The sequence below is a fragment of the Diprion similis genome, chromosome 2 (genome assembly GCF_021155765.1).
Source record: "Diprion similis isolate iyDipSimi1 chromosome 2, iyDipSimi1.1, whole genome shotgun sequence".
Classification (NCBI taxonomy): Eukaryota; Metazoa; Arthropoda; class Insecta; order Hymenoptera; family Diprionidae; genus Diprion; species Diprion similis.
The window spans coordinates 18,983,046-19,005,222 of NC_060106.1; the positions used below are offsets into that span (position 1 = coordinate 18,983,046).

Below are 22,177 nucleotides of genomic sequence, written 5' to 3' on the forward strand. Positions count from 1 at the left end.
GTTGACGACGCCGCTGCCGTTACCGAAGGAGTGGAACTACGGTAATTAATTTTCATTTTTTCCTCGTTACACCGCCACGTCAGAGGTGAAACGGGGCGGCCGCAAAGCTGCTACAGGCCACACGGCCAAAGGGAAGAAGAATTTTTTTTTTTTTTCTCCTTCTTTTTTTAATTAATACTTTGAAGCTCATTATACGGTATAACACATACACATGCATATATATATATATATATATATATATATGTATATATATATGTGTGTAAATAATATAACGGATAATCGAAGGCAGGGAGCTTACGAAGCAGGAAATGACTTCGTCACGCGTGTAAATATATAAGACATGGGAAAAATAAGGAGGAGAATACTGATGAGAAAGGAAAAAAAAAAAAAAAAAAAAAATGAGAGATGAGAGATGAGAAAAAAAGAAAAGAAAAATGTAAGAAAACCGGGTAAAGTGACAAACTTCGTACTACATTGGACGTTAAGCGAGAGGAACAGGCGCGCCTGTAGTAGTCATGTATATATGTATATGTATACATATATAATAATGAAGATTCCAGGAGAACAGCTGGATATAAGAAAAATGCCAGAGAGAGAAAGAGAAAGAGAGAGAGAGAGAGAGAGAGAGAAATGTAGGGGGAAAGAGATGGGGGTTGGCTATTTTTAGAGTTATTTTTAGGGCACAGGGTGAATAGACGCCTTTCCAGTCTTTCTCTGTTACAACCATGACAGTCAAATGCGTGTCTTTCTTTCTTAGGCTAATGCTTTGGATCTCTTCGTTTATACGTAATATGTACGTACGTATATCTCCTCTGCTTCAGATGCCCGGCATCGAAAACCGGAATGAAATTTTATCGTCAGCGATACACGATGCCGAATCTTTTACTTCGTAAGATTCTGGGTTTTTTTTTTTTTTTTTTACGGAAAGTAAAAAAACAAAAACGCATCATTACACATGTACACGTATCTAACAATTATTTTCCATTTCAAATCATTAAAATTGTCATTTCATAAATAAACGTTTCGTTTCTCTAAAGTCTATTTTATTTCTTCACAGAAATTATGATAATATATGTATATAAATGAAAGCTAGTGGCTTTAATGACGAATTTCTACAACAACAAAAATAATATTAATAATAACAATTAAATGTGTTTTACGTCTGTACGTCGTATATGTATATATACGTTGTTGCTGAGGTGGTTGGCATAAAATTGTCAAATATTTGCGATAGAAATTAACTTCCACGGGGCTCTGCAACAGCGCCGACGGAAAATTAACTTATTAATCGTCTCTCGGGTTTATATAATGTACAAATAAATATATAGGTATAGTGGATAAGCCAGGGAACAATCTCTGTGGAACGTTGTTGATTTTCCCCAGTGTATATGTGTATGTATAAAATGTGCGGTATACGCGTAGTACATTGTATACCTTCCACCTATGCACGTGTTAAGCTGTTGACCGAAATAAGGAAAACGCAAAGTAAATGAATAAATAAATGAATCCAGATCTAAGTATATATTGTATAATATACGTGTATAGAATTAAAGCCACATTCATCGCGGTAAACAGACTGAAAACGTAATTTTAACTCGTTAAACTTTTTTCGAAAACTGCAATCGAATTAAGATTTTTTTTTCTTTTCATCCAACCGCGCATTTCAACTACGTCACAGATGCTCTGACCAATGAAAGTAGTCCGTTGTGGAACAGACTGTACAGACACGAAGACCTGATTAATAAACTCGCAAGCATTTTGTACGCACGAATCAGAATCTTTGCGCGAGTGCCGAAAGATGGCGCGCGACGCATCACGTAGCTACGCTTGATGACGTCAGAAGTGCTGCAGCCAATCCTCGTATAGTTTTCCAAAAGCCGCGGAAAATTGAAAATTATTTTAAAAAGAAGAATTCACAGTGTAGAGTCGACTCGATTTTTATATTCTGGTATGGATAAATCACGTTTTATGACTAATGTCGAATTTAAGTAGTTCGAATTACAACGAATGAAAACAGAAAAGAAAAGTTTGTCAGATTGAGACGGGTAGCTTGTATGTTTTCGCAGAGGTTTACTGCAGGCAATAACAATCGTGTTAGAAATTCTGAGGTGAAAAATGATCAAAGAGATTTCTTTTTTCAAGAGCAAAATGATCATCGTCGGTACCCAGCCGAGGGCAGCTGAGGCTCGGTACCAGTGAATGAACTCGTTTATACACAACGCAAGCAAAGAATAAGGAAGAAGCGATCGATTCAACGACACTCTATAATTCTAATGTCGACGGCCGTCGTCGATGGGTAGGAATTAGACCTGATAATCCAAGGATTAATGCAGATGGAAAGGCACGTCTAGTACGTATAAGCTTTCGGATACATGTATAGGTTATGTATACACATACATAAAGTCACGTCCTATTTCCACTCGCTCCGCTGTTCGCGCTTCAGCAGCACGCACGGCAATATATCGGCCAATGGCAAATGGCGGTAAGCAAGAGCGTCGATGTTTCATTTGCATACATTTTCCCCCACCTCTTCCTCTGCCCCTTTTTTTTTTGTTAAATGCGAGTGGTATGTGTAAAAATAGCAACTATACCCCGAAGTTTTCTGTGAACCTCACCGCTAAACGCCAGCAAGTAGGCAACCGAAGCTACATTTTGTATTGCGAGCTATTCAGGATGTAGCTTCGGTTGCCTATTTGCCGGCGTTTAACGTTAAGTTTCACAGAAAACTTTAGATACGTATGTATGTACGTATGCTACGTATAATCGACGTTTTTCGTGCAACACGATAACCATTGTAGTTTGCTCCACATTATGCAGATGCGTGCATAGACCGGAGTAATGATTTCACAGAGAGGTTAAAAGGCGAAGTGAACCCCGTCGTGACGCTGTGTGTGACGATGACTTGATTGCATCGTTACTATACTTAATCACTGCATTACTTAAGCGAAACACATCGTCGGAATAACGTATAAGTACGATTATCGGAAATCAATATCTTGTCGTCGTCGTCGTCGTCGTCGTCGTCGTCGACGTCGTCGTTGCGTCGGCAAGTTACTACTACATACTATAAACACGTACTGCGGGTATAATACACAGATTATAGTATATACGAAACGCCCTAATAATAATAATAATAATAATAATAATAATAATAATAATAATAATAATAATGATAATAATAATAATAATGGCAATAGCAATGCTAATGCATTTAACGCATGTTTTTACAGGTTTGTATTAGGTGTACGAACCACTCGTCAATCACATGGGGCATTCCTTGAGGTATAGGTAAAAATTGAAAATTTGAGATTTTAGATAATTGCTCTAGAAATTTTCATATAAAAGTATTGGTCGAAAGATCGAACCCACTTTCTTTTTCAAACATCTTCAAAATGTAGCAAAATTTTTTTCTGGTCCTTGTCGAAAATGAAGTTTTTATTACAGTAAATAATATATATGTTACTTTTGGAAAATGATTAATACGTTATAAGAAAAAATAATAATTGGAATAAATATATGATATAAAAATGAAGAGAGAAAAAAAAAATCGTATGCACATTAAAGTTCGTCTCTAAGCTGCTTATTCCATTGAAAATTATTTTGCGTTCTCTCTGGTATATTATTTATTACATCCTTCCGCGCCGCGGAGACGAGACTTGATTCGTTATTTATATCTATAAACATTAATTGAAACGTTTTGTTTAATTGAACCGGACAATCGAGTTGACAGTTATTTCAGAAATTACATTCGCATCGCTTTATTTCCACGATATTCGGTAACATTTCAAGTGCTAAAATCTGCAAATGGTCAATGACTGTACGCATAATTTCAAGCTGTAAATAATGTAAAATGTAAAGGGATTTCTCGGATCTTTCGAGATGTTAACTGTGATATAATTATTCGTATAGGATGATGAGTCAGTGGCCGCCAGAAATGCGAGTCTCATCTGGCGAACTGCCCACGCACAACATCTCTAGGGAGAAACTCTAAAGCTGGTTTGACGTCGGATTTCAGCGCTTTATTCGCAAGCTCTGTGATGTTGAATGAAGCGAAGTTTTGCAGATTTATTTTGATAAAAGAAAAGATCAAAGTGACAAAAATTTTTTTTGAATAACAGTAAAAGGTAAGAATTTTAAATTTCGTCAAATATATATATCAAGGTGTATAACATATGCCGGGAAATGAAAATATTAAAATGAGCTTAATAATTCGAGAAGCTGCATTTGTGTGCATCAAGAAAAAAAACGTTCAAGTTCACAACAGTTTTTCCCCGGAGAAATATTTGCGGAAATATATTATTTTCACCACGTCTGACTGGCAGATTGATTGAATTGAGTTTCGCAGTCTAGATTTGCGTTCAATTGCAGCAGATTAATCGCGCAGCGCAAAAAAATGATTCACTATCTATACATAGATGTATTTCACTATACAAGCGTGAAATTGTTCAACAAGATTATACACAAATACTGCATATCGAAAAATCCCTCTTTCGTATACGATTCTCGCATTTCTCGCGTTCAAAGATTATATAATATAATATAATACGTAGCACAGCTGAATAGCTGAGATATGTAACGAGCAGTCCTTTATTTATGGCTCTCATACCAAAGGTTCCCATACAAAAAGGAATTTCAAATTATGGCACAGAGAAGAGGAGAATCGAGTGGATAACACACGCCGCAAGTTTCGTTTTATGTTACTGCATTTAATACTCAAATATGTACAAGTAAATTAGTACAATCTTTAGGAGTGAGTTTAAGACTTTTTGAAGAATTTTGAGGATTAATGAGGTTTGAATTCGCATAAACGTTAATGTGACAAGTATGGTACAGAAAATTAATGTAGGTTGTCACACTTGCAGCTTGTACAAATGTTGGCTGGAGATTAACAGAATGATTATAAAGAATGGTCTGAGGATGAAGTTTGTTCCTTTAAAATAATGATAATCTGTCAAACCTTCTACAGTTAAAGTTTCTGATTTCGATGTTCACATTTCGGCGTGATATGAAATCACGAACTTCAACTTCGTGGTTATCAGTAATTAGAAATCGATTTCTGCGCACGGCACAAGCGAAAGCAAAAAAAAAAAAAAATAGCATCTCTCTCTCTTTCTCTCAGATAACCAGAATTTCGTTAAAGAGCGGAGATTCCGTCACATTTTTAGAATCAGAAGCTTCTGCGACAAGAAGGGATTTAACCGAGTGAAAATATGGGAGTGATGTATAATTTTAAAACAGGATTATGCATACATTTTTCACAAACCCCAAAGCGGAAGATTTCGGAAGAATTCTGAAGTCTTGACCTAACGGCTATGCATTTTTTTATACCTACGTAATTATATTACACCATACCAAACATGCCCTGAAGTTCATGAACATTATCTATTCTTCGATGTAGCATAATGTATAATATTCAGTTATTCAATTCAAGAGTCGGAATCTTTTGTAGTGAAACACACTGCCCCTAGCGGTAAATTGAAAAGAGAGATAAAAAAAAAAAAAGTAGGTACTAGAGTAAAATCGATTATCGTGGTAGAACGCACGTCGGCTCTAATAGGCATAGAGTGTATATAAAAAAGGTGAATTATTCAGCGGAAAACTATTACTTCCTTATAGGTATACCAACACCGCGGGTAACAACGAATTTTCTCATCGTGTCGTAACGTTGTTGCGGGACGGAACTCATAACAACATATTTCAAAACCGATGAAAATTCAAGTTCAAATAACAACTTGCAACACCTTCATGTGAAGGAGCTACAAGAACATCATACATTGGAGGTTTTCTGCAAAACACAAACCGCTCAACGCCGCCAGACATGCAACCGGAGCTACATTCAGTATCGCGCCGGCAAATCGGCAACCGGCCAGATCGGCAGACAACCGAAGCTACACTCGGCATTCCCCTTGCGTAGCTTCGGTGGCCCATCAATCAGCGAAGTAACGGCAAGTTTGACAGAAAACAGCTGGTACAATTCCATTTGTATGTACAACATACGTCCCACTCACCTGATTCTCGGAGTTGAGTAGCTTGAGCTGTTCGTTGATGAGACTGTACTTGGTGCTCTCCTCTTTCCTGAGGGCGCGTTCCTTCTTGAGTTCGGGGCTCCAGAATGTTTTAATGCTGTGCATAGAGCTGCCGAGTTTCTGATTAGTGAGCTCAAGTTCCTTCTTAAGGTTCCCAAGCTCTCTCTGCAGGTCGTTATTCTGGTGTTGAAGCTCGCCAATGTAGCTGCCACCGTCGCGCATGAGGTGAGGATTGGGACTCTGACGTGCGGACCGGGACCCGTATATCTCATCATCGAGATACAGGCCGCGTTCGCGGCTCCTTTCGCGTGGTTCGCGGATCGGCACGAACTCTCTGTCGTGATCGAGGATACCGGCTGAGGCGCGATCGAGGCTAGTGTACCTCGCTGACATACCGGCCGAGGCGGACATCGCGGGTCGCGAAGCGCTTCTCGATCTATGATGCCCCCCGCCCCCCGTCGACATGCTCCGACCCCGTTCCTCCAGCATCACGGGGCTGCCGAGATCCTCGTCTCGCGAGTAATACGGACTCCCAAGCTGATGGTGGTGGTAGCTACCGTAGCCCAGGTGCTCCGGCGAGTTGTTGCCGCTTCGTGTGCCCCGTTTTCGACCCAACGGGCTGCCCCGACCGCTCGCGTAGTTTCGCGACGGACTTCGGTCGACCGTCGGTAGCTCACCGATCCTCCGACCGCTTCGAGGCGACCGCGTACCCCCTCCAGGTCCGACAACGCCGCTCCCGCCGGAGTAGGGATCCCGCGACATTTGGGACCGCCGACGACTCTACGACTCGCCTCCGAGTAGCTCTCGAGTGGGAGGGAGGGAGGCGGTTCAGACTCGCTCAGACTCGCGCGACACTTGCTACCCTCTAACTAGCCGTTTCCGGTCTCGTTAAGCTCGCGCCATCTTGCAGACCCCCCGACTATCTGTGTCCTCTATATCGTTTATGGCCAGCAATCGGACGCGGGATTTATCGATACTATCAACGAGTATTCTTTTTATCTCGATACCTTAGCTACTTCGATTATACATATTATAATCAATATATCCAGTTGTTATTTTACCAGCAATATTTATCACTTGTATTATATTCCGTTTATATACTTATTCTTGTGTTATTCTTATATTTTCTTTTTTGTCTTATTTCATCCGCGATAACTTTCAACCGCACACGTTCAATCGTTATACTATTAATATATATATACTATTTATATTGTTATTATTATATTATTCAACTGTATCGTATATATATAATATTTATTGCAACCGATGCGTGTAATAATTATAGATTTATCATCGCGATTCAAGCTCGCATCATACGTCACGAATACTTTCCAGATTTACTGATGAATTGTGTTCTTTTCTTTTCGATTTTTCGATTCGAAGAGACAGTGATCGTTATATTGTTGTACTTAGGTGTCTGTGTGTGTGTCTGTGTGTGTTTGTAATTTTGAGAATAATAACGAGAAGAAAAATTAGTAATTCTCACCAAAGAAAACCAAGATATATACCAATTAATCGGTGTAATAATGTGGTGATGATTTTTTTTCGATTACACCCTTACCGTGTAGCTATCTAATATATGTATATACGTGAGGCAGTAGCGTTTCGTGTCGATGTTTAATCAAATATAATTTTACTTTACAAACGAGCGTTATTGTTATTTTTATAATAAGAATTTTTATTATTATTATTATTAGTGTTATTATTATTATTCTTATTATTATTATTAATGTTCCGAATTACATCACGCCAACAATGTAATTTTCTCGAGAAAGAGATTCGTTAGATTTTCCTGAATGAAGTTTATTTTTTCTTTCTATATATATATATATATATATATATATATATTAATTCCGCTTCAGAAATATTTCCGCACTGTGGTTTATTAATTTATTTTTTCATTCGCAGGAGGAAACAGTTTTTAGAAAATTAAAGTTACGGAACGATCAGATCGCGTTTGCTTCAAATTCTGTATATAAACACTGAATTGTTTTGTAGATAGTCTGCAATTGATGTGCGGCAGAATTTTTTCTTCATGTAAGGTAGGTTCGTGTATTTTTCTTGTCAAGTTTACTTTTTTTTTGTGAGGAAATACGTGGAATCCCGCCGTTATAGTACAGGTATAGCCCGGTATTAATAGAGACCGTTGTAGGTTAAAACTTGACCGAATTGAACGTAATCGATAGTGTAGTAACAATAATAATGATCTTATGAGAAACGTTTCGAAAACGGAATACAAATAACGCAACGCGTCAGTTTTAATTGTACTGAATTATATTATCGATTTGATATCGATTTAGGAAGAAGAATCGTAAGTAAACGGATATTAACTTTCTTTCGATTTCCTCTTCTTTTCTATCTTGTTTCCTTCCTTCCTTCCATTTCTAAATTGTATAGACGGTCATCACACACACGCACATCATGTTAATTGTCACTCGCGACACAGTCAATGAGAGTCGTGACAGTGTCATGTAAGAAACGGGGTTATACATCATCAGGCTCTTAGCGAAGATCGAGGATGAGCAGGAGGAGAAGGAGGAGGAGAAGGAGAAGGAGAAGGAGAAGGCGGAGGAGAGTTGGCTATCATCATCATTATCGTGACGATTTTTATCATTTTTTTTCTTTATGCATCACATAAAAACTGCGGGTCATTAGCTCCGACACACATAGAACGGTTCTAAATTCGATTAAGCGTCTAACTATACTAGCAGCGGTCAGTTTCTGTCCGTTTCTTAGGGCTAAATCTATGCCAGTTACTTATTATCGATCTCATTTTCTTCGCGGCCCCCCCCGACGACTGTTCAGGCGCTAAAACCGCCTACGATCGATAAACACGACGAAGAACCTCACAGCACGGCGACTCCGCGCGCACTGAGACTGAGCGGCGAAAATCCTGCTGCTGCCGCTGAGCTGAAGCTGAAGCTAAAGCTGCCGCCGTCGACGCTGGCGCTACGCCTCAGCGTCGTAGCTTCTTCCCTCTCAACGCGACGCTCGAACATATCTCAGCGCTAGTCATTTGTTCGTCGTTCGCCCCCCCCCCCCCTCCGCCGCCCACCCACTGCCCCCTCTCAGCCTCTCTGACCCCGCCGACCGACGTCGACGAGTCCGTTGCTTACGCCTCGCGGTTTGTGACGTTGACGCGAATCGCTCGCTACTAGGGCGATTCGACCATTCGCTGCTCCGTTTCTTCATCCGCGTTTCCTCCGATTCCTCGTTCCTCGGAATCTCCTGGGCCTTTTTTTACCACCCCGCCGCTCCGTCGCAGCCCTCTTTCTCTGCCGGGCGGAGTGAATGAGCGCGAGAAAAAGAGCGTGGCGGCAGGAGGGTGGGAGGGAGGGAGGGAGGGCTTCGACTCTGCATCGCGAGCCTCCCCTCCACCCTCGCGCTATCCAACTCGCCCAACGGCCCCGGCGTACGACGTCGCAATCAATGAAGCTACGATTCGCCGAGCAGTGCCGTGCCGCGTCACACGCTGCCCCGTATTCCAACGCTCACGGCGAATCGACCTATGTACATACAATGTATGTACATACAACATGTACGTCTACCTACCTACCTACCTACCCAACTACGCTTAGGAGCTTCCGACGTACCCGGACCATGATCTACCCCAAATTACAACGAAGGAGGATATGCTTGTGCTTTTTGTTCGTTCCTGTTGTCTTGAAAATAGTTACTCCGCATTAATGTTTAGCTGTATGCTATTTGCCTTACGTGTGGTTATTATTGAATATATACCTACTTATTGCGACAGAGCAATGTCGGGCATCGCCATTTTTGTAATCTTTTGTACAATCTACTTACGGAACTGAAGCCGATGATGACGATATAGCAGTTATACCCTAAATTTTACTCAGCTATCGCAAAGAGTGATGAAACCGCGATGCAAAAATTCGTCGATCGACTTCAACAGGATCAATGATCTCTCAATACAATGAGAGGTTTGATTATTCACAGGATTCAATTAATAAACGTGTGATCGAGTACTGTGACGACAGAATTGATTTTGTCCCGTCTTCCCTACATAGCGTATACATGCATATAATTCCATTCTCACAAAATTCGAAAAAATATCATTGCTCTTTTATTCCGTGCCTATTTTCTCTGGCGTATGTCGGGCCTAGGTTCGCCAAAATGTTTTATCATTTCTTACGCAAACTAAAAACCTGCTGTATTGATCGCTTCCGGCAGAGGCGTGTATATATTCTCTTCATCCGTCACACGTGCGAGTGAGTACCGAGGGAAGCTTGAGAGAATTCACGATCGCGTTTTTCGTGTACTCGATTTCGTGGCGCCCTCTAACGCGAATTACGTTTTTGGGACTGATTTTCGAAATGCACGGTCGGTTAAGCGGATGTCGGTAACCGACCAATTATCTGTCGTATTTTTGGCACATAAAATTGAGCATCAGGGATCAGCAGACAAAATTGATCTACTTAGAAACATCTCCTGTCGCCGTGATGCTAAAGCATGGGAGAGTGTTGATTGGTTACCGACCACTGATCTTTATTTTAGAGATCAAGGATACCGACCGGCTATTTACCGGAATACGCATACGCACGCAATTCCGTGACTGGATTATATTCTGATGGAATATAGAAAAGAATGGTTTTTCTTGTTGTTTCTTATTTATGTAAAAAAAAACAAAAAACATATGGATTTGAAACTATGTTTGCTGTCGTTTTTGAAATCAACTGCGGATTTATTAGAGAAAATGTCGTTCACAAATTATCATTTATGACAGTTATTATGTTTTTCACTGTTTTTGCATGTTCTCTGAACCTTTGACCCTTTTTTTGTTTAGGTAATATTTATTTTTCGTTGCTTATAAACAAATGTATTAAGCCACAAATTTTATAACATTTTTTCTGATTACAATATTTGTTTAGATTTTCGTTCTTATTCATTTTTTTGGTTCATTATATACGTATAAATAATAACGCCATAATTATCGCGATTAATTGCGTATTTCAATGCCTCGATTGAACATGATACGTACGGTATGGAACTTTTTCCAACCCAAATCAGTCACGTATTACTTTTATCATTTGACTCAACTGTTACAGCAGTAACACACTTACTTGTGTAACACGTTCGAGTTGATAACGCATTTCTTTGTTTGTTTTTTTCGTTTTTTCTTTTATACATAGGATTTTTTTCCGTCAACTAAATAATATTTTTATTACACTATATACACAAACCGAATTAATTGCAGAACATTATAGAAACGCCAGTTTTTTTTTTTCTTCAGAAAATCAATGATCACTAATATTTCAAAACGTGGAAAGTTTACGCAATAATTCATATGCCGTAATGTAAAAAATCGTACTCAACATTCGGCGTGGTTAATTATCAATTTTTTTTTACTTCATATTTACTAAGCACTTAATAGTTTTACAAATTCTTATTCTTTTCTCACGAATCACAGACACTCATTTAATTTATTGTTTTGTTTTCGTTTCTCTTTTTCTTTCTCTCTCTCTCTTTTCTTCATATATTAAGATAATAAATACTCTGTTCGGAAACTTTGTATAAAACTTGAGTCATGATCGTGTTACAGCAGATTAAAATGTGCACCATACGACTGTCCTTTCAGAAACGACAAATGAAAAATATGACAATAAATTTCATTGAACAGCAATGTTGATCGATGCATTCAATTTCCGATTTTGGGTGTATGTTCGAAAAATTAGAGCATAAACGAATACTAATTTAAAACTGAAAAGTAACATTTTTCTTCGTTTCTATCTTTCCTTTTTCAATGGAAAAATTGTAACCTGTTTTTACCAAAATGTATGAGGACGACCTGTTTACGTTGAGCCTTAGAACTAATTAAATTCAAACAATTGAATATAATTGATAACTGTTACATTAACCAGATCACAATCTCATAAATGCATCACCCTTTTCATAACTTCTGGGAAAAATTAGAAAAAAAAAGAATTACGCATTAACGGCACAATGGAATTCAAACTTCCAATGATACAACACAGCCCATCGAAAGAATAGAAAATAAAGAATCTATTAATTTTTACGATGTGTGGATTTGATAAGCGCAAATGATTTAGTGTAAATTCTTTGGGCCTAAAATTTCCCACTACATATCTTATTGCGATTGGTACAAAAGGTAGTCCTTCAACATCCTTGGCAAAGGCAATGAGTCGACAGCTGTTCTTTTTGTATACTGCATGATTGCATCTCGGCAGGCACTCTGTAGTGTTGATACTGGAAGAGAAAAAACACAAACACTCGATAAAAAAATACGAAATTCATCGACGTGCACTAATTGTATAAGTTTTGTATAAATAAAACGATTGATCAGCATTTCATTTACCTCCATAAAGTTGGACTATCCTAACTTGCTTTGTGGTCCCATAAACATCGACTACAGCATGTAGGGGTCCCGTTTTATAAGGAATATCTTTGCCACATGCGCCTTGATCCTCTCCGTTTATTATAAAATGCATCTCTGCTTTATCTGACCCAATTTGTGGCACATACATAACTCCTATTCGACTTCCAGTGTCCGTTGGAAGTATGTTTTGAGACGAACCAATAGCTGATGGTCGTAGAGTGATGAATGGAATAATTCCTCGCGATGTCTGCACATTCACACCATCCGTGACTAACTTTTGTTCAGGTGAAAACTTTCTTTCTGAAATAAAAGAAATAATAGTAAATTATACGAATCGAACAGCTGTTTCATAGCTTCTGAATCAAATTCTTGATGAACTTGGTTAAAATTCATACCGCCTATTTCAAATGTATCTTACTTAATGTTATTTAAAAAAGAGATTGATTGGTAAAATAGATTTTTGTGAATAATCTGAGCGAATAACAGACATGAAATAATCTGTCCAATTGCGAAGTGAGATTTATCCTTCCAAATAGGCAATATTTTTTAACAATTAATGAGAAATTTATTGCTCTAAACGTTTCTACACTACTTACCGCTAGGGTTAAAATTGTCCCAAATATTGTTATGGCTTTTGGTAATGGCGAAGATCCAGCTTGCCCCCATATTAGCTAAATCAGGTAGAGCGTATTGCGGTAAACCACCTCTGTCCATGGCGGTGGGATCCATCTGTGTTAGGCCCAGCCTCATGTGCCCGCTCCATCCTCTTTCGTCCTTTTCAATTTCGAGTAAAAATATTTCCCCAGGTAAGAGTGGCTTCTCGCTGAACGTCAGGGCGTTTGCAAAACTAGCTTTTCGATAGGCAACGGTGTTGTCGTCGCAGAGTATTATATTCTCACCATGACTAGGATGAAATCTTGTTATATTCTTACGAATCTTTTCTGTCATGATTATCACACCTGCTTTATTCACTAACTGATACTTTTGATTTTTTGTTTTGTGTATTAACGGATCACCTTAACCTTACTAAACACAGCCGCTGATGTTCCGTAATTGCATATAATTTCTGGGGTTACATCACGTCTTGACAGACAATCGTTCAGGCATTTTAACTGCCGTTCTTGATTCAAGGAAATATCTATCACTTATTTCCAAGTCTTCGGACACCTGACTATCCTCAAATAATGTAATTGATCAATTTCTTGTATCACTATCGACTATTGTACTTGACAAACAGTTTTGATACACACACATTCACCATTCACACAGTCGTCGAAGCTCAACCTGTTCCTCCCACTGAAATAGAGTTATACACAGAAATCTGTGGTTCCTACTTTTTTCCATGGAGACTACACAATCACACAAGGAGACCGAACTCCATGTAAACAAATAGCTACGGAAGCTCGGTGAGGACATCTGTCTACGAACAGACACACTCGGTCGGAGTTTGAATCGCCTGGATGTAACCGACTGACTTAGGTTAAGTCAGTCTCTTATCATGACGCGAAATATGCCTATAGAAACACACACACACTCAGTCGGGATTTAAATTACATGCACCCTTCAAAGGCAAAGGTTAAATATTTTAAATACCAGAAAAGGATTATAGAATTCAACTTTAACCCTGGTCAAAATTTCTAAAATACGAATTTTTAGAGAAATTGGAACATTTCGTACCTGTTATTAATTTTGTACCAATTTCTAAAATATGCATAGTTTTTCGTGAAGTATTGTTGATTTTCTTTAAAGTTTCTAGTATCTTGTAGATATGTTACTGAAAAATTATAAATTTTCATAAAACTCTACAAGTTTTTTATGAGAAACTATGCATATTCACATTTTTATAAGCAAACAATTTTCTTGTCGAAAATTGTACGAATTGTTTCAATATTTATGAAAATTCGTAAAAATATCGTAGAAATTCTGTTCACCAGGGAATGGATAAGATACATCATTATTGTATTTGCGATCTCCGTTCTGCCCTCTCTCTCTCATTGTTCGAGATTAAGTACGTTTATTTATCCATGTATACTGTTTTGAACAGGTTTTGGGTGTATGCCATAAGTGAGAAAGAGTCCATGGTATATGCAAAGGCTTATAGAAAGCACGTTATTGTCTCGCTGGAGAATCCTCTCGAAGTCAGATACTTTGACTTTGCTTTGACCCGCCTTGAATTTCAAGCAACTGGATGTGCCATTATCACTCGTAACGATCCTCGAATAACACTTGAGAATCACTTCATAAACTGAAAGAAATTGTATTTTTTTAAAAAACATAGAATATCTGTGGATTCAAATCATTGTCGTTTATAACGTAATTTGAATCAAGATTCGATAGAATCCTTTGATAATCATAGTCCGTATTAAAGTGGTTTTGAAAATTCAATTTTTGAAGGACTGATAAAAGTGTTTATTATCAGATACAAGTGACAGTTCACTAGGACATAGGAGTGTGCAATAAAGGCTACTGCGGATAAAATCGATTTGAAAAAACGAATTCAATAACGTAAAAAATTAAAAATTTTTATTTCTTTGACATAGCTCACTCACTTTATTCGTGTTAATTGTTCGTGCCTCATAAATTGTCTACAATGGAGCGGATGGACATGGAAGCGAAGATTAAAACAGAATATCATTTGAGACATCGAATCTGTCAAGTTTGTGAGAACGGATTGAGCAGTATAGACGAGATGAATCTCAGTAGCTGCGAAACAAGGGTGGATGTTTTGATCGTGCTGTGGCGTTCCTACGAAGAGAATCATATCAAATTGCTTTGCGAGCCGTTTTACGCTCAAGATTCCTCATTTTATGTTGACGAAGAGAAATTTGCACAAACCGAGCATAAGTACTTAATAGCGCTCGGGAAATTCAAGAATCACGTGGTAGAGTTGAAGGCAAAAATGTCTACTTCCAGAAGCGCATTAATCACCGTGGAACCCCCCGCGATCATACAATCGGAACTTCCGGCCATCGATCTACCGAGATTTTCGGGAAAATTCGAAGATTGGATTGAATTCAAATATAAATTCCAGTCACTTGTTCTGTCGCGCGGAGAATTATCGGACGCATTGAAAATGCAGTATCTCTTATCCTGTTTGCCAAACGAAGCTGCCTCACTAGTAAGATATCTTCCGGTCAGCGCAGACCAGTATGAACATGCGTGGAAGATACTTTCAGTCAATTATCAGAAGAATCAGGTGATCGTCAAAAAACATCTCGACGAACTATTTTCCATAAAACCGATGCAGTCGAAGGCCGCCTCCGAGATGAGTCGTATCATCACAACGACCACGAAAATTCTAAACGAGCTAGAAGCTCTCGGCCGGCCGACTAAGTATTGGGACGATATCCTAATACATTTAACGATTGCTCGTCTCGATTCTCAATCGCAGAAGATATGGGAAACGCTAGTGGACAACTCGGCAAAGCCTATCGAACAGCCGTCGACGTATGCAGATTTGAAAAAATTCCTTGACATACGACAGTATACCCTTGAATTGTTGGAACACGCACGATCTGAATAAAAAATTGCGAATCTCAGCAACTCTGAACAGACGTCGCGTCGTCATCAAATCATGTATATAGTTATCGAGAAACTTTATAATAGGGATAATGGAACTTTTATTGTCATGCCATTTTGATGAATAAACTTATTTTCTTATCGTCTTTCAATCCTGATATACTGCGAATTATCGGATAAACCTTTATAATATAATAAATTTCTTTTATTCATTATACTTTACCATGGTTATGTACAAATCAGAATGAAATCATGATTAATATATGTCTAGTGTGTCTATACTGTACGATTGTATACATTAATTTAAAGAAGGCGTAGCTTGCTTTAAACGAAAGGGATATAATAAACTGCTTGAATAATATACCAGCAATCCTTATATAATATATCTGAATAATTAATGAGATTGCCTGTTGGATTGCCGAATGCGTTTACCACGAAGTAAAAACTGATAAAAATGATACTGCAAGTCAATGATAACGTAAATAGAATAAGGATCCAAGCTAAGGATCAACACCATCTTGTTGTGGATCTATTATAAGATTTTTGAAGTACGAATGTTTATCTCAACTTCAGATCGAAGGATTAAACAGTTTTGTACGAAATTTTTTTTTCTACCAAATACGTTAAAAATTGACAACTGCAATGGGATTTATACATACAAGTACAACACTTTCAATCGAAATCTATTCAACTCACAAGTGTAATAAATAAAAACGTATTTGGTACATTTTGCGTGGTCAAAATTGCTGCATCTTCAAATTGAAGGTGTAAATGGAAACCGTAATTATTATTTGAATAACGATTCAGTGTTCTTATAGCTATAGTTTATGTTACAAGATATTTAAAAATTACTATCTTAATTAGGTATAAACATTTTTTTACTTTCAACAATAAAACGAATAAAACTGTTGCATTAAATGTACGTATATCTTAACGGAAAATGAATATTTAGCAAAAGTGTGGAGTAAATCAATCTGCGATCATGCAGACCTTGTATAATTAAATTAATAATAAACTTAATATGAATCGTCATCTTTATAGTACATTTTTTTATATTCAAACGTGACATGCACTTTCTTTAAGAATATAAATTGCTTTGAAACTTATTTACTGTCCTTTCAAATCATACCCAAATTCTATCGCTTCACCTTTGCCAAGTAATCTACAAATTTTATAGATTACTGATTTTATTTTATTGTCCCATTATGCATTGCAGTCTTTGCGATTTAAAATCAGTTTAGCAGATGAACGATTTGATTAAAAAATTGAACGAGTATCATGAAAATCAATCTTTTTGTAACAGTCGTAAGATTAAAAATGACCATCAATTTGTTTTTGTCATTGGCAGAAGGCAAGAAAATTTTCGTATTTGTTTTGAGTACCTGCATCGCTCATCAAGTTCAAAAAAAATATCAGTTAAAATTGGAGATCTACATTTTCATGGAAAATGTATGACATTCCTAGAGGATAATTTTTCAAACTTCACCAGTTCGTCTATGCAACAAATAGAGAAAAAAAAAACCAATAATAACGTCCACAATTTGAATAGTCATACTAAAACAAACTTGACGATTACGTGGTTGTAAAAATTTTTGTAGCTTCAGGCAGGATTACTTCTTCTTCAACATCGGCTAATGTAACGGTCAAAGGTAAAATTAAGGGCATCAAAATTTCTTGATGCTGCATGACTTGCTGTGCCGTAATGGTCTCGGCTTGTCTGGTAATAGTAATAGTTTTCACATTCTGCAGTTTCATAGTTTGCGCCTGATTGCTGGTCTGAACTCTTCCTTGGTTGGTGGAGTTTTGTGCCCTGTTTTGACTTTGTAATAAATTTTGCTTGCACCTCTTGCTGTGCGCATATCGACTTCCGTTGTTGTTAAACCTTCGATCACAGGTCGGACAAGCGTACGGTCTTTGGCCGGTGTGGATGAATACGTGTTCTTTGAGTGATTTTAATCGCCTGAAATTTTTCGGACAATATTTACAATGATATTTTGCTTCCCCTGTATGGGAGGTAAGGTGATTTGCCAATGTGTCGGCTCTGGCAAAAGCCCGTGAACAGTACTGGCAGATGTAAGGTCTCTCTTGCGTATGAGTTCTCATGTGCATCTTGAGATAAGCATTTGTTGTGAAAGGTCGGGAGCATACTTCGCAAACGTAAGGCTTGATGCCATTGTGTGCCCGGAGATGAGCGATTAGAGTCGTTGACTGAGTGAAGCTTTTTGAACAGATTTCGCACAGAAATCTTTTCGAGCTGTCTGTTTCTTTGTTTTTCTTGAAGTTCCTGTCATGTTTAGACAAATGATTTATCAGCTGGTCTTCTTTGGCAAAACGCTTGGTGCAACGATCACATTTGTATGGTTTAATCATATTGTGCTTAGCAACATGTATCTTGAGATGTTCTCGCCTATAAAATTTCTTTGGACAAATATCACAAAGGTATTTTTTACCTTCGTGGACCTGTATGTGACGCAGCAAACCTTTCCTAGACGTATATCGTTTATTACACTCTGTGCACTCGAGTCCAACAATGTCAGTTCTTCTTTTTCTAGTTATTTTTTCTCCAGGTTTTCTTTCTTCCGCCTGTGGCTCAATATCTCTCAAATCTTCCTCTGTCAAAATGCCTTCCATAACGTGCTTAGTTCTGTGCTCCTTCAGCATGTCATTGTTTTCAAAGCTATCCCCGCAAATGTTGCACTTTCTTACTTGGTCTGGATTCTTTTCCGAACATTTGTCATAGTGTGCTTTTAATTTATCTTTACGGTAGAATTTGACATTGCATATGTCGCACTCAAAGTTGGGTTCTTCATGCAGCAATTGATGTCGCAACAACGATTTTTTTGTACTGTATCTTTTCTTACAGGTCAAACATTCGTGAGTATCCATAGGCCAATCCAAGCCACCGTCAAAGTCCGAGTCGTCATCAGACACGCGGTCATTTACTTTGCCTACTTTTTCATCCTTAATATGCAGCTCCATATGTTTGGTCAGTGATTGTTTGGAAGCACATTTTCTGCTACATGTTGCACATTGGTATTCCTTTTTTTCTGGTGTCTTTTTTTGTAGCTCCTCTCCATCATCACTGCTTTCGTTATCGTCAGCATTATTTTCAGTTTTAATTCTGTCAATGATCTTCTGCGCCTCTTTGGCTGCAATACGTTTTATTCGTTTATTGGGATCATATTCTTCCCCGCGAATAACAGTTTTGTGATTTGTTGCTACAAGATGATTTCGCAGGGTTAATTCATTCCCAAACGTTTTGTTGCATTGAGTGCATTTGAAAGATTTCATTCTACCGTGTTGCTCCATGTGTCGCCTCAGATGATCTTTTCTCGTGAATTGTTGGTTGCATGATTTACATCCGTATTTGGTGCCTGTGTGAGTTTCAAGATGTCTTGATAAAGACTTTTTGTGTGAATAAACCATCGGACACTTAGGGCAGCGCAAGCCTTTTATGTCCGAATGTCGAGTTTTTCTACACGCATAAGTTCCCTCATCTGCATGTATACTTTCCTCCAATTCGTCGACCTGTTTGATTTCAGCTTTCAGATCATCTTCTGTTAATACCCCCTCAATGACGTGTTGAGATCTGTGATTTTTAAAAACCTCCAATTCTTCAAATTCCTCATTACAAACACTGCATTTAAGCATTTCGTGTTTGATCATGTGTTTTTCAAGTGCCTTTTTGCTGTTAAATCTTTCTTCGCACTTCTCGCAATTATGATCATCACTATCTTCGTTGTAATCGGGATCTGAATCATAATTGTTATCATAGTTGTCAAAATCCAACGTGTTCTCATCCTCGTGAAATGACACTTCCAGCGGCATCGGATCCACTTTTCCATCTTCTTTCTCATTTTCGTGCTGCTTAAGGTGTTTATTGTATGATATTACGTACAGATATTCCTTACCGCAGTACGGACATTTGTTTGGTTGCTTGCCGGATGGGGAATGCTTTGTTTGCGAAGTTACTTTCTGGGTTTTTTCAGGCACCTTTACCAGCGACATAACTTTCCTAACTTCCTCATGCGAGTGCATGTGCTCCTTCAAAACGCCTTTCGACAAAAAATGTTTATCACACATATAACACATGTAATAAACCTTCTCGGCTTTGGATGGCTGACTCTGTTTCAAGCGAGAGCTCAAGTTGAGATTTTCAAAGTAATTATCCTCATCCGAGTCATGGTCAAGAATAGGCGCTCTCCGAGCAGATTTCCGTTTACTTTTTCTCGTTTCCATTTGCAACGATTGCTCGCATGGTGAAGCTTCTGGTTTAATGTCTATCAATCTTTGGTCAAAATTACCTCCTTCCCTTTCTTCATTTACATATACTTCACTTTTCTCATTATTCTGTGGATTGCTTTCATTCCCTGAGTTGTCGGACACTTCAGTTGCTGGCAATTCTTCTTTCAAATCTGATTTGCGTTGTGTTACATAGCCATGTTCTTGAATGACCATGATACCGGGATCCATCGCCATTTGCTCCCTAATTGATTCGTGGAGACGTTCGCTACTCTCAATCATTTCTAAATGTGCTCTTTCTGCCTCTGCGAGTTTTTCGACCTCTAAAAGTGCCAAATGATCTTTCAAGAGTGAAGGTGCCACTTCAGCATCATCTGAGTCACTATGTCTGGATTCGGTGCTGAGTTGAATCTCATCTTCGATTGACTGTTCCTCTTTCTTTTGACTATTTTGATCAGTTTCCAAGTGTACCTCAACCTCGTTGAAGAATAACTCTTCTTTGAGGTTCAAAGACACATATCTTTCTCGCAGAACACCATCCGCTTGCTCTACTTGCAGCTTGAATTCATAGGCCATTTCTAATTTTTCAGCGCAAGAAACACACAAATGTGCAGGTAAGCCATCTCCTGGTAGCATCTGGGAAATGGACAAAGCAGATATTGAAAAATTATATGTTACAGATGAGCTATAATTCAAATATTCATTATCTACCAATAAGAATTTGGTTTATGATTGTGTAAATTAAAGGCATTGCAGATGTCAAGTGATAATTGATTTACTCATTGCATCCCTCGACCAGTACCCTAGTGTTATTACTGGTTCTAAGACAGCGTTTCGAATGTTGTCACTTGGTACAATCTCAATAAATAATGAAGATTACAATATTTTCTGACACTGAATTCACAAAATACTATAACCATCGACTTTGCAAGTAAATAATACATATCAGAAAAATTAATTTAATATAGGGAAAAATAATAATCCATATAATCTCAGATATCAACAAATGAGAAATAATAGTGTGCCAAAACACCTGTTTTAAATTTCATTTGTTACGCTTTTGGGTATGGTTTTGAAATGTAGCACATCACAAAAACTTTGAAAAATTTTAGTAATAAGGAAAGTGTGAATAGTAAATGTTGAGTCTTTCGACGTTGGGAATGACAAACTGTGTGCTCAAATGCCTCAAATTTTTACGACGTAAATTTTCGATGGGTCGATTGCAAGTGGATTTCTTTTGAATGGTCCGTGCGTTCGCAAAGTTCGCGGGACTACGAGATCGCGATTACGCTTTGGATCTAAAAGTGAATTCAGATATATATAATGTGAATGTCAGAATACAGAAACTCTTATCGTAAAATTATGGTAAACCTTAACCTGAAAATTACGTGTCTAACCTTCGCTGCGGTGAAGCTCATTGCTTTGGCAGATAACGAGGCAACATCAGTTTCAACAAATAGGTCTTTCATTTCTGATCCCTCGAGCAGACATACTCGACATATTTCTACGACAGTTACAATGTTTTCCTCACTTTCCAGTGGTTCCGACGTATTTACCTTTTCGGCGTCCATGTTTTGTTTGGTGCCCCCAGGGCCGACACAACATCGCTATTGCGACACCGTTCTTATGGGGTGCCAACACACACACGATGCCAATGTGTTCAAACCTTTCATTCTTCGTTCACCTAATTGGATATCATTTTTATTTAGTGACTTAAAAAACTTACACACATTCTTGTAGGATCAAGTTTTGGAATATTTAAAATGCGTATAATGTCACCAATGAAGTCTGCGAAATTTTAGAATAGTCTAGATTTTCGTGGGCAAGAAAATGCTGCCGCAGTATTATTTGGCTGACTGCCATGAAAATAGAAATTCGCATTCAAGACACACCAGGTAGCGCTAAAAGCCGTTTTGTATGAACTCTGGGTATAGCAGTTCCCTGCTTTATTGGCATTCTTACTGGTGGAAAAACTGGGCAAAAATTTTTTTTTTATCTTCCTTGCGCAGCTGAGTTCGTGAATAGCTCTTCTCTG

At 38.1% G+C, this 22,177-nt stretch overlaps 4 protein-coding genes across 9 annotated transcripts in view; 1 reads left to right on the plus strand and 3 right to left on the minus strand.

Moving 5' to 3' along the window:
* The window catches only part of LOC124416484 (trichohyalin), a 70,297-nt gene extending 62,595 nt beyond the window's left edge, over positions 1-7,702 (minus strand). For all 6 annotated transcript variants that reach the window (XM_046897604.1, XM_046897601.1, XM_046897606.1 and 3 more), the window contains exon 1: positions 6,009-7,702. In XM_046897604.1, the coding sequence (XP_046753560.1) occupies positions 6,009-6,788 (780 nt within the window). In that variant the 5' untranslated portion in view covers positions 6,789-7,702. The remainder of the gene's footprint in view (positions 1-6,008) is intronic.
* A 3,488-nt stretch (positions 7,703-11,190) lies between these two features.
* On the minus strand, positions 11,191-13,682 carry LOC124416486 (neuralized-like protein 2). The gene is made up of 3 exons (XM_046897610.1): positions 12,978-13,682; positions 12,361-12,681; positions 11,191-12,251 (listed from the first exon to the last, which is right to left on the minus strand). Exons 1-3 carry the CDS (start codon positions 13,327-13,329, stop codon positions 12,133-12,135), a joined length of 792 nt encoding a protein of 263 aa, XP_046753566.1. The 5' UTR covers positions 13,330-13,682; the 3' UTR covers positions 11,191-12,132.
* Positions 13,683-14,971: 1,289 nt separating this feature from the next.
* On the plus strand, positions 14,972-15,904 carry LOC124416294. The gene has a single exon (XM_046897226.1). It carries the CDS (start codon positions 14,972-14,974, stop codon positions 15,902-15,904), a length of 933 nt encoding a protein of 310 aa, XP_046753182.1.
* A 1,054-nt stretch (positions 15,905-16,958) lies between these two features.
* On the minus strand, positions 16,959-21,952 carry LOC124416485 (zinc finger protein 814-like). The gene is made up of 2 exons (XM_046897609.1): positions 21,540-21,952; positions 16,959-20,778 (listed from the first exon to the last, which is right to left on the minus strand). Exons 1-2 carry the CDS (start codon positions 21,711-21,713, stop codon positions 17,473-17,475), a joined length of 3,480 nt encoding a protein of 1,159 aa, XP_046753565.1. The 5' UTR covers positions 21,714-21,952; the 3' UTR covers positions 16,959-17,472.
* Positions 21,953-22,177: the final 225 nt, after the last annotated feature.

What these genes read in the sequence shown, in the direction of transcription:
- LOC124416486 (XM_046897610.1), bottom strand. Translation starts at nt 13,329, where the DNA reads ATGACAGAAAAGATTCGTAAGAATATAACAAGATTTCATCCTAGTCAT. An exon ending in GGACAATTTTAACCCTAGCG is followed by an intron (nt 12,682 to 12,977) that starts GTAAGTAGTGTA and finishes CTTTTATTTCAG; the next exon opens with AAAGAAAGTTTTCACCTGAA. An exon ending in GATAGTCCAACTTTATGGAG is followed by an intron (nt 12,252 to 12,360) that starts GTAAATGAAATG and finishes TTTCTCTTCCAG; the next exon opens with TATCAACACTACAGAGTGCC.
- LOC124416485 (XM_046897609.1), bottom strand. Translation starts at nt 21,713, where the DNA reads ATGGACGCCGAAAAGGTAAATACGTCGGAACCACTGGAAAGTGAGGAA. An exon ending in TGAGCTTCACCGCAGCGAAG is followed by an intron (nt 20,779 to 21,539) that starts GTTAGACACGTA and finishes TCCATTTCCCAG; the next exon opens with ATGCTACCAGGAGATGGCTT.
- LOC124416294 (XM_046897226.1), top strand. Translation starts at nt 14,972, where the DNA reads ATGGAGCGGATGGACATGGAAGCGAAGATTAAAACAGAATATCATTTG.